Source organism: Xenopus tropicalis, chromosome 3, assembly GCF_000004195.4.
Source record: "Xenopus tropicalis strain Nigerian chromosome 3, UCB_Xtro_10.0, whole genome shotgun sequence".
Classification (NCBI taxonomy): domain Eukaryota; kingdom Metazoa; phylum Chordata; class Amphibia; order Anura; family Pipidae; genus Xenopus; species Xenopus tropicalis.
In genome coordinates, this window is record NC_030679.2 from 12,309,192 (window position 1) to 12,321,709 (window position 12,518).

The following is a 12,518-nucleotide window of genomic DNA, read 5'->3' on the forward strand; positions in this document are numbered from 1 at the left end:
TGTGTGCATTGATACCCTCTATGGGACGTGGCAGGTTCACATGGAGTTAATGTCAGGACTGCAAAAGTCTTTTAAAGAAAAAAAATAAGCTTTTGTTTCAGCCAGCAGCAGCAGGTGGAAAAACAAAGGAGAGATAGAGATATTACTGGTCAGCTGTCTGACTAGTGCCTATGGTTTACTAGATGTGGGCAAACTTGGTTATTTATATAGCACCAACACATTTACAGAGATTGTTCATCTTTCACATCAGTTCCTGCCCCAGTGGAGCTTACAATCTAAGGTCCCTATCACATTCCCATAAGTCCCTGTCCCAGTGAGCTTACAATCTAAGGTCCCTATCACATTCCCATCAGTCCCTGCCCCAGTGAGCTTACAATCTAAGGTCCCTATCACATTCCCATCAGTCCCTGCCCCAGTGGAGATTACAATCTAAGGTCTCTATCACATTCCCATCAGTCCCTGCCCCAGTGAGCTAACAATCTAAGGTCCCTATCACATTCCCATCAGTCTCTGCCCCAGTGGAGCTTACAATCTAAGGTCCCTATCCCATTCCCATCAGCCCCTGCCCCAGTGAGCTTACAATCTAAGGTCTCTATCACATTCCCATCAGTCCCTGCCCCAGTGAGCTTACAATCTAAGGTCCCTATCACATTCCCATCAGTCCCTGCCCCAGTGAGCTTACAATCTAAGGTCCCTATCACATTCCCATCAGCCCCTGCCCCAGTGAGCTTACAATCTAAGGGCCCTATCACATTCCCATCAGTCCCTGCCCCAGTGGAGCTTACAATCTAAGGTCCCTATCACATTCCCATCAGTCCCTGCCCGAGTGAGCTCACAATCTAAGGTCCCTATCACATTCCCATCAGTCCCTGCCCCAGTGAGCTTACAATCTAAGGTCCCTATCTCATTCCCATCAGTCCCTGCCCCAGTGGAGCTTACAATCTAAGGTCCCTATCACATTCCTATCAGTCCCTGCCCCAGTGAGTTTACAATCTAAGGTCCCTATCACATTCCCATCAGTCCCTGCCCCAGTGGAGCTTACAATCTAAGGTCCCTATCACATTCCCATCAGTCCCTGCCCCAGTGGAGCTTACAATCTAAGGTCCCTATCACATTCCCATCAGTCCCTGCCCCAGTGAGCTTACAATCTAAGGGCCCTATCCCATTCCCATCAGTCCCTGCCCCAGTGAGTTTACAATCTAAGGTCCCTATCCCATTCCCATCAGTCCCTGCCCCAGTAAGCTTACAATCTAAGGTCCCTATCCCATTCCCATCAGTCCCTGCCCCAGTGAGTTTACAATCTAAGGTCCCTATCCCATTCCCATCAGTCCCTGCCCCAGTGAGCTTACAATCTAAGGTCCCTATCACATTCCCATCAGTCCCTGCCCCAGTGAGCTTACAATCTAAGGTCCCTATCCCATTCCCATCAGTCCCTGCCCGAGTGAGCTTACAATCTAAGGGCCCTATCCCATTCCCATCAGCCCCTGTCCCAGTGAGCTTACAATCTAAGGTCCCTATCACATTCCCATCAGTCCCTGCCCCAGTGAGCTTACAATCTAAGGTCCCTATCACATTCCCATCAGTCCCTGCCCCAGTGAGCTTACAATCTAAGGTCCCTATCACATTCCCATCAGTCCCTGCCCCAGTGAGCTTACAATCTAAGGTCCCTATCAGATTCCCATCAGTCCCTGCCCCAGTGAGCTTACAATCTAAGGTCCCTATCACATTCCCATCAGTCCCTGCCCCAGTGAGCTTACAATCTAAGGTCCCTATCCCATTCCCATCAGCCCCTGCCCCAGTGAGCTTACAATCTAAGGTCCCTATCACATTCCCATCAGTCCCTGCCCCAGTGAGCTTACAATCTAAGGTCCCTATCACATTCCCATCAGCCCCTGCCCCAGTGAGCTTACAATCTAAGGTCCCTATCACATTCCCATCAGTCCCTGCCCCAGTGGAGCTTACAATCTAAGGTCCCTATCACATTCCCATCAGTCCCTGCCCCAGTGAGCTTACAATCTAAGGTCCCTATCACATTCCCATCAGTCCCTGCCCCAGTGAGCTTACAATCTAAGGTCCCTATTACATTCCCATCAGTCCAGGGTCAGACTGGGGGGTGAAGGGCCCACTGGGGCTCACTAGAGCCGGGGCCCACAGGGATTTTTCCCAGTCGGACCCTGCTCTCAGTGGAGAAACATGTTAATCAGATTAAAATCTGGTAAATCAAAAGAAACCAGTGCAATGGTTGGATGGACTTAAAGAGAAATGTGTCATGAAGATCGACCCTGATTGCTCACCATTGTAACATAAATGAATGTTCGCTGCTGTCAGTGATCATATTTTTTGTCATCTCGCATTTACTTCAAGCACGGTTCTTAAGGAAATTAGGTTAACAGAAAGTGAAGGCAATATTCATAAGGATGCTTTTATTAAGTTGTTTTCATGCTGCAATGGGTTTTCAACCAGCATAATCCCCTGAGACGTAAAACCCATGGCCCAACAGCTGCTGCAAATTTCCACCTTAAGCATCTTTAAAGGGGCAGTTAACCTTAAAAAAATTCAGTTTTCAGTTTTTACATTTTTCAGCTTTCTAGTGTTAAGTGATCACTAGGACTTTATTTCCCTAGCAACCAGGCAACAGATGGTATTCTGCTGCTTTTGCTTCAGGCAACAGCATGGAGAGCAGCCACAAAGTATAAGATGGCAACATATTTATTTTTAGTTTTTGTCATCTAGGACTTTGTGGCCATGACTGTCATTGGGTGTGGTCAATGAGGAGTAGTCAAAAAGTAGGTGTGGGCTAAGGAAACATTTTAACAACATGCTTCATGCACTTGACTACACATCTAAGATACTATTACAGGTATGGGATCCCTTATCCGGAAACCCTTTATCCAGAAAGTTCAGAATTACCCATAGACTCCATTATATGCTTATAATTATAATTTTTTAAAATGATTTCCTTTTCTCTGTAATAATAAAACAGTACCTGTACTTGATCCCAACTAAGATATAATTACCCCTTATTGGGGGCAGAACATCCCTATTGGGTTTATTTAATGGTTAAATGATTCCCTTTTCTCTGTAATAATAAAACAGTACCTGTACTTGATCCCAACTAAGATATAATTACCCCTTATTGGGGGCAGAACAGCCCTATTGGGTTTATTTAATGGTTAAATGATTCCCTTTTCTCTGTAATAATAAAACAGTACCTGTACTTGATCCCAACTAAGATATAATTACCCCTTATTGGGGGCAGAACATCCCTATTGGGTTTATTTAATGGTTAAATGATTCCCTTTTCTCTGTAATAATAAAACAGTACCTGTACTTGATCCCAACTAAGATATAATTACCCCTTATTGGGGCAGAACAGCCCTATTGGGTTTATTTAATGGTTAAATGATTCCCTTTTCTCTGTAATAATAAAACAGTACCTGTACTTGATCCCAACTAAGATATAATTACCCCTTATTGGGGGCAGAACAGCCCTATTGGGTTTATTTAATGGTTAAATGATTCCCTTTTCTCTGTAATAATAAAACAGTACCTGTACTTGATCCCAACTAAGATATAATTACCCCTTATTGGGGGCAGAACAGCCCTATTGGGTTTATTTAATGGTTAAATGATTCCCTTTTCTCTGTAATAATAAAACAGTACCTGTACTTGATCCCAACTAAGATATAATTACCCCTTATTGGGGGCAGAACAGCCCTATTGGGTTTATTTCATGGTTAAATGATTCCCTTTTCTCTGTAATAATAAAACAGTACCTGTACTTGATCCCAACTAAGATATAATTACCCCTTATTGGGGGCAGAACAGCCCTATTGGGTTTATTTAATGGTTAAATGATTCCCTTTTCTCTGTAATAATAAAACAGTTTTAACAGGTTTAATTAATGTTTTATTGACTTTTTAGTAGACTTAAGGTATGGAGATCCAAATTACGGAAAGACCCCTTATCCGGAATACCTTTGGTCCCGAGCATTCTGGATAATGGTTCCTATACCTGTATATGTATACATTTAGTATTTGTGTTTAGCCTTTCCTCTGTTAATGCACACAATCCCAAGCTTATTTATTTAACCATTCCCTCTTATTTTTATTCAGCTGTCTATCTCCGTTTTAACTCCAAATCCCTCATCAAGCAATGACCTTTAAGAACATATAAAACCCAGCAGGCCCGCGGCTCCTTCAATGTCCCCGAGTCATAATTAAATCTCAGCCAGCTGAGAAGAGTAACACTCTGCCCCCTGGTACAGGGAAAAAGCCATAGCGACGCGGTTTAGCATGCACACTTATGCATTGCAGGTAAGTGGGGAAGAATTCAATGCAGCTGCCCACACTGAGCCTTTGACTACATTGAGATCTCTGAATACCAGTACATAGGGGTCCTGGCCGCTCAAAATAAAAAAAATAAAAATCCTGGGTTGCTTTAAATAAAAACCCAAGAGAAAAGTGAAAGAACAGTACGGAGAATGGCTCGATATATCCCACAGAGTACGGATTCAATATGGAGAAGTCTGTGTGCATTTGTCCAAAGCATTCGCACAAACATTATTAGTGGCCTCTGTGGGAGCTCCAAGCAAATGAAGTCGAGCTCGAGTCCCACCAACGTATTGCTAACAATTAAAATGAATTATGGTTTGTGATAATGCGTCTAAATAGCGCGCTCTGATGAGGATGTCTCTCGCTGAAAAATATGTTTTAGCCACAGTATATAAAATGCAATTACTTCGAGCACTTAGCACAGCTTCTCTCCTTTTTTTTTGTACCTTCAATGCCCTAAATTTATCAAAGGCAGAGCTTTATTGATGGTAAGTGCAAGCTGCCATAAAGTGATATTGCGGGGTGGTTACTGTATAGAAGCTTTTTGTGATACTGACAAGCAGGTCTTCTTCCTTGGACAGCTATAAACCTAAGTCCAGGGATATTCAGCTTTTTTACCCAAAGCAAAATGTATCCGTTGTTCTACCTACACGGAACCTGCCTTGATCCACAAGTCACTCCAGCTTACACCCTCATATGTATGTGCTGTAAGGTTCCATCAACCCCTCACCTCATCTTGTATATAAAACCCAAGGGGTTGATGATAGAAAATTCATCTGTTGATGAAACCAGGAAGGATCTCCTACCTTAAGTCTGCTAATACATTATTTAAACAGTAATTAAACCCAACAGGATTGTACTGCCCCCAATAAGGGGTAATTATATCTTAGTTGGGATCAAGTACAGGTACTGTTTTATTATTACAGAGAAAAGGGAATCATTTAACCATGAAATAAACCCAATAGGGCTGTTCTGCCCCCAATAAGGGGTAATTATATCTTAGTTGGGATCAAGTACAGGTACTGTTTTATTATTACAGAGAAAAGGGAATCATTTAACCATTAAATAAACCCAATAGGGCTGTTCTGCCCCCAATAAGGGGTAATTATATCTTAGTTGGGATCAAGTACAGGTACTGTTTTATTATTACAGAGAAAAGGGAATCATTTAACCATTAAATAAACCCAATAGGGCTGTTCTGCCCCAATAAGGGGTAATTATATCTTAGTTGGGATCAAGTACAGGTACTGTTTTATTATTACAGAGAAAAGGGAATCATTTAACCATTAAATAAACCCAATAGGGCTGTTCTGCCCCCAATAAGGGGTAATTATATCTTAGTTGGGATCAAGTACAGGTACTGTTTTATTATTACAGAGAAAAGGGAATCATTTAACCATTAAATAAACCCAATAGGGCTGTTCTGCCCCCAATAAGGGGTAATTATATCTTAGTTGGGATCAAGTACAGGTACTGTTTTATTATTACAGAGAAAAGGGAATCATTTAACCATGAAATAAACCCAATAGGGCTGTTCTGCCCCAATAAGGGGTAATTATATCTTAGTTGGGATCAAGTACAGGTACTGTTTTATTATTACAGAGAAAAGGGAATCATTTAACCATTAAATAAACCCAATAGGGCTGTTCTGCCCCCAATAAGGGGTAATTATATCTTAGTTGGGATCAAGTACAGGTACTGTTTTATTATTACAGAGAAAAGGGAATCATTTAACCATTAAATAAACCCAATAGGGCTGTTCTGCCCCAATAAGGGGTAATTATATCTTAGTTGGGATCAAGTACAGGTACTGTTTTATTATTACAGAGAAAAGGGAATCATTTAACCATTAAATAAACCCAATAGGGCTGTTCTGCCCCCAATAAGGGGTAATTATATCTTAGTTGGGATCAAGTACAGGTACTGTTTTATTATTACAGAGAAAAGGGAAATCATTTTTAAAAATTAGAATTATTTGATTAAAATGGAGTCTATGCGAGATGACCTTTCTGTAATTCGGAACATTCTGGATAATGGGTTTCCGGATAAGGGGTCTGATACCTGTATAAATGTTAATACACACATAAAGTAGAAAAGAGAGAGTTTGTTTCTCATTCTCCAAATCAAAAGCTGATCTAGTCCCCTGACTCGCTACGTTCTCTATTACTCATTGCACTAAAAGGGCATATTTAGAAAATAGAGTTCACCACCGTAAAATTCCCCGTCTCTTTATTAATTCCTATAGGATTTATAGAGGAGTATTTATCTAACCAAGGGGCAGATTTATAAAAATGTGGGATTAGAGCTCATCAAAGAACTCGCTGATTGTCTATTCATTCCTATGGAATTTTTAGAAGTGTGTTTCTCAAATGGTGAACTTTACTTTCACCCATTGATAAATACACTTCTAAAAATCTCATAGGAACAAATAGAGAGTGGGGGGATTTTACAGTGGTGAGCTCTATAGTCACACTTTGATATCTCTGCCCCTAAGGCCATCAGTATGTTTGTGACTAGTGGCATGGACATCATACTGCAAGGCAGCTATACAGGCCTGTTATTACAATGTGTTGCCTTGAGATTGACTATCCTAATAGCATACTGTGATATTGACATCAAAAGAAAACTACCTTCTTATCCATCTCTATCTTCTCCAGAGTATATAATGATGGCAAGAAGAGATATTGCACTGGCAGAGGGTACAGACATACACACTTTTCTCCCAGTGTCCCAGAAGGAACCCCAAAGCGATGCTGAATATAATATAGTAGGGCAATATTTGGAATATAAAATATGAGAGTGTAAATTTTATCCATAATGATGTCTGTATTACGACATATAATATAATACTATGAGAATATCTTACTGAGAAAAACTGCGTCAAAATAATGTAAAGTTCTTCACTTGCTGATTTATGAAATGGTAATGGAGACTATACAGTGAGGAACACCCTGCAAGTTCTCCCACTTAGAAATCATGGAGGGGTCTGAAATTCACATTGTAGGTGCATTCCCAGCATTTAAAAAAAAAAAAAATTTCAGGAAATCACATTGTATGATTTTTAAAGAATGGATTTGTATTGTACGGCTGCACATAAGTATTTGAACCCCTGGCAATCAGCAAGAATTCTGGCTCTCAAAGACCTGTTCCTCTGGCTTTAAAAAGTCCCCCTCTACTCCACTCGTTAATCTGAATTAGTAGCACCTGTCCGAGCTCTTTAAAGACACCTGTCCACCCCACAGTCAGTCCAACTACTACCATGGGCAAGACCAAAGAGCTGTCAAAAGACACCAGAGACAAAATTGTGGACCTCCACAAGGCTGGAAAGGGTTACGGGGCAATTGCCAAGCAACTTGGTGAAAATAGATCAACTGTTGGAGCAATTGTTAGAAAATGGAAGAGGCTAAAGATGACTGTCAGTTTCCCTAGGACTGGGACTTCATGCAAGATCTCACCTCGTGGGGTACTGACAATAAGAAAGGTGAGGAATCAGCTCAGAACTACAAGGGAGGAGTTGGTCAATGACATGAAGAGAGCTGGGACCACAGTTTCAAAGGTCACTGTCGGTAGAGCACTACGCCATGGTCATGGTTTCACATCATGCATTGCACGGAAGGTTCCCCTGCTCAAGTCATCACATGTCCAGGCCCGGCTGAAGTTTGCCAATGACCATCTGGATGATCCAGAGGAGGCATGGGAGAAAGTCATGTGGTCAGATGAGACCAACGTAGAACTTTTTGGTCTAAACTTCACTCGCCGTGTTTGGAAGAAAAATAAGGATGGCTACCATTGGGGGAGCAGGTAAGCACATTGATTCTTAAATAAAGAAATATTAATTGATCTTACACATAACTGTATTCAGTCCCTAAATAAGCCATGGCACAGTTAAAGTCAGGATAAAAGTCAATGAAATCAGCAGACAAGCCACCATCAGAAAAATCAGACTACAATCCAAAGCCACAGCTAAAGAAACAGACTAATGGTCCCCACACACCATAAGATCCGCTCGTTTGGCGATGTCGCCAAGCGAGCGGATCTTCTCCCGATATCCCCCACCTACGGGTGGGCGATATCGGGAGAATCCAGGGTAATTCGGTCATTTGGCCCTCGAATTATAACGACAGGTATAGGAAAAGTCGGTCCGGGGACTGCATCAACGTGCCGATGCGGTCCCCGATCCGACTAGATTTTCTAACCTGCCCGATCAAGATCTGCCGATTTCAGGCCAGATATCAGTCGAGACAATTAGCTGCTGAATCGGTCCATCTGTGCCATAAATATGGCAGAGATATTGGACCTTATAAAACGGCATTATGGGGAGTCCTAAAAGATTAATGTTGCGAGACATTTATAGAGTCATCTTCCAGTCACTTTCATTGTCTGCCGATATCCTAGGATTAGTTGAGTTATAGATGTTTTCCACCCTAGGTGACCATCTCAAAAACATTGGAACATATGCAGTAACAATTTTTAATACACTATTTTGGCCAAAGTATTTGGACTAACATCTTGTCTAACATCTCATTTTGAGGGTTTCAATAAAAAGTTGCTATTACAGCTATTACCCTCTACTCTTCTGGGAAGGCTTTCCACTAGATGTTGGAAGATTGTTGGTGGTTTTTGCTTCCATTTATAAATAATGAGTTGGGTACTGATGTTGTAGCATGCATTGGCATTCCAGTTCATCCCAAGGATGGGTTGTGGTCAGGCCTCTGTGCAGGCCAATCAATTTCTCCAACTCCTATCTCTACAAACCCATTCTGTATGGACCTTATTTTGTACGTTATTGTGTGAAAACAGGAAATGGCCTCCCCCGAACGGATGCCATCATACTTTATTGAATTGTTAGGAATGTTTTTTATAATGTATTGGCACCTGTGTTTGCAATTAAAGATTGAATATACCCTAAAATAATGCACTACATACAACTACACAGCTAAAAGTATGCACTCTTTTGGCCAGAGCAAGTTTTAGGGTTACTATTGTCCAATGAAATGACATCAGTCACCAGTCAAAAATATTTTCTTTCTCATCAAACCAAACTCACCTTGGGGATATATCACATCCTTGCTGCATGAATGCTCCTAAAGAAAACCACAGGCTGTTAAATATGCCAAATTCATTAGACTGATCAGTGGTTGGCTGCTCTTTTCCCTCCTCGAACTCCTCATTGTGCCACTCATATGGGCTGAATCGACTCACAAGGAAGAGAACCACGCTGACTCCGATGTAGGCGAAGACTATACACATCCAGATCTCATAAGCGAGAGGATCCAGGAAGGAAAATACTCCAGGTTTAGATTTCTGGGGCTTCTTGATCATGATCGAAATGCCCAAGCTCATGAACGGTTTAGAAAAGTCGATAACCTCTTCACGGACTAGTGTTATTGTCAAGGGAGCAACAGCCAAATCAGCTCTCTAGTGACATAAAAGAAGATGATTAATATCTTGTCAGGCATGGGGTCACACAATGCACAATGAGAGGGATACAACTGCAGGTTTAAAGAGTAATAGTAATAGGTATAGATAAGATACGTAGAATGCTGTTAAATAATATAACTATAGCACATTTAAGGTGCCCATAAACCTTAAGATCGCTTGGCAATGTCACCAAGTGAGCGGATCTTCTCCTGATATCCCTACCTACGGCTGGGCGATATCGGGAGAATCCAGGCTAATTCGATCGTTTGGCCCTGAAGGGGTATAGGCAAAGTTGGTCCGGGGACCATATCAACGAGCCGATGTGGTCCCCGATCCAACTAGATTTTTTAACCTGCCCAATCGATATCTGGACGATTTCAGGCCAGATGTCGGTCGGGCAGGCCCGTCGGTAGTGCCCATACACGGGCCGATTAGCTGTTGAAACGGTCTAAGGGACCCATATCGGCAGCTAGAATTGGCCCGTGTATGGGGACCTTTACACTAGTTTTCATAAACAACAGTTTAAGTAATAATGTGCCAATTTAGAATTATATGGGTTAATTTACTACTATTACTAGGGGAGCTTAGGGGCTTTGAACCTTCCACAACTCCCACAAACACATAGACATTATGTAGAGGACTCTCTAGTGCAGCGGTTCTCAACCTATGGGACCCCGTTGGGGGTTGAACAACCCTTTCACAGGGGTCGCCTAAGACCATCGGAAAACACATATTTCCGATGGGTTTAGGAATAATTTTATGGTTGGGGGTCACCACAACATGAGCAACTGTATTAAAGGGTCACGGCATTAGGGAGGTTGAGAACCACATACAGACATACTGTACATACTCCTTAGCTTGCACTCTTCTGACTGCTCTTCTGACTGATAAATTACGCCTGAGTGAACTCTTTGATGCAAGGGAAACAAAGAAGGCATCCTTATTCCCCGAACTCTCAGCCAGAAGGCCTGCAGGGACAAGGGTTTGCAGACCGTTCATTGCCTAAAAAATGAAGAGCTTATTGTCCTTCCATCTCCAGGGACTGATAAGGGCAAATGTCTTTATTAGATAAAAAAAGACACATGAATCATAATGGCTGGCTTGATGAAGGGCCAGGCCCTGCTTGTAATTTCCTTTTTTGTGCTGGAAAAAGTAGTATTTATGAGGGTAACAACCCTCTTTACCAGGCACAGGTATTGTTGTTTAAGAGAATAGTGGTACAGGTATGGGACCTGTTATCCAGAATGCTCGGGACCTGGGTTTTTCCAGATAAGGGATCTTTCCATAATTTGGATCTCCATAACTTTAGTCTGCTAAAAATCATATAAATATTGAATAAACTCAATAGGATTGTTCTGCCCCCAATAAGGGGTAATTATAACTTAGTTGGGATCAAGTACAGGTACTGTTTTATTATTACAGGGAAAAGGGAATCATTTAACCATTAAATAAACCCAATAGGGCTGTTCTGCCCCCAATAAGGGGTAATTATATCTTAGTTGGGATCAAGTACAGGTACTGTTTTATTATTACAGAGAAAAGGGAATCATTTAACCATTAAATAAACCCAATAGGGCTGTTCTGCCCCAATAAGGGGTAATTATATCTTAGTTGGGATCAAGTACAGGTACTGTTTTATTATTACAGAGAAAAGGGAATCATTTAACCATTAAATAAACCCAATAGGGCTGTTCTGCCCCAATAAGGGGTAATTATATCTTAGTTGGGATCAAGTACAGGTACTGTTTTATTATTACAGAGAAAAGGGAATCATTTAACCATTAAATAAACCCAATAGGGCTGTTCTGCCCCCAATAAGGGGTAATTATATCTTAGTTGGGATCAAGTACAGGTACTGTTTTATTATTACAGAGAAAAGGGAATCATTTAACCATTAAATAAACCCAATAGGGCTGTTCTGCCCCAATAAGGGGTAATTATATCTTAGTTGGGATCAAGTACAGGTACTGTTTTATTATTACAGAGAAAAAGGACATTATTTTTAAAAATCTGAATTATTTGATTAAAATGGAGCAAGGAGGAGACAGGGAATGATGGTGAGAGCTGAAGGTAGTAATCAGAAAATTTAAAGCCATTTTTGAAGCCTAGACTGCTCTGTGTAAACTCCAATTGGATATGTAAACTTAATGAATAATTAAGAACTGAGATTCATTTGCCTTAATGCTCTTTCGGGAATCAGTGCTGAAAAAGAATGAGCTGGAGGGGGATATTTTTTAACCTCTTCCTGCTATTGGGATGCCTTCCAGAGAACTAAGGAAAGGCTTTGAGACTCCTAAAGACCCATTCATTTCTCAGAGTGGAACACAGTAAGCACCATGACAAGAAAGGATGATATAAATGTTAAAGGGGCTGTTCACCTTTGATTTAACTTTTAGTATGATGCAGAGAGTAATATTCTGCAATATTATTGCAACTGGTCTTCACTTTGTATTATCTGTAGTTTTTCAATTAGGCAGCTCTCCAATTTGGAGTTTCAGCATCTTTCTGGTTGCTAGGGTCCAACATTACCTTAGCAACCAAGGAGAGATTTGAATGAGAGACTGTAATATGAATATATGAGGTTAGAAGAAGATGGCAAACAATTCAAAAACCGTAGCAAATAAATAATGCAGACCAGTTGCTTATATAACATACTAAACATTAACTTGAAAGTGAACCATCCCTTTATTATTTTAGTACAATGTAATAAAAATCACAGCATTTGCACCATGTCAATAGCAACCAAACAACTTACAAGGAGGT

General features: G+C 41.1%; 1 protein-coding gene across 5 annotated transcripts in view; it reads right to left on the bottom strand.

Annotated features, from left to right (window-relative positions):
• gria1 (glutamate receptor, ionotropic, AMPA 1) overlaps positions 1–12,518 on the bottom strand; it is a 173,907-nt gene that overhangs the window by 25,940 nt on the left and 135,449 nt on the right. For all 5 annotated transcript variants that reach the window (XR_004221906.1, XM_004912724.4, XM_002941489.5 and 2 more), the window contains exon 11: positions 9,382–9,752. Coding sequence is in view for 4 of the 5 variants with exons in the window: in XM_004912724.4 (XP_004912781.1) it covers positions 9,382–9,752 (371 nt within the window). In the remaining variant the exon portion in view is untranslated. The remainder of the gene's footprint in view (positions 1–9,381; positions 9,753–12,518) is intronic.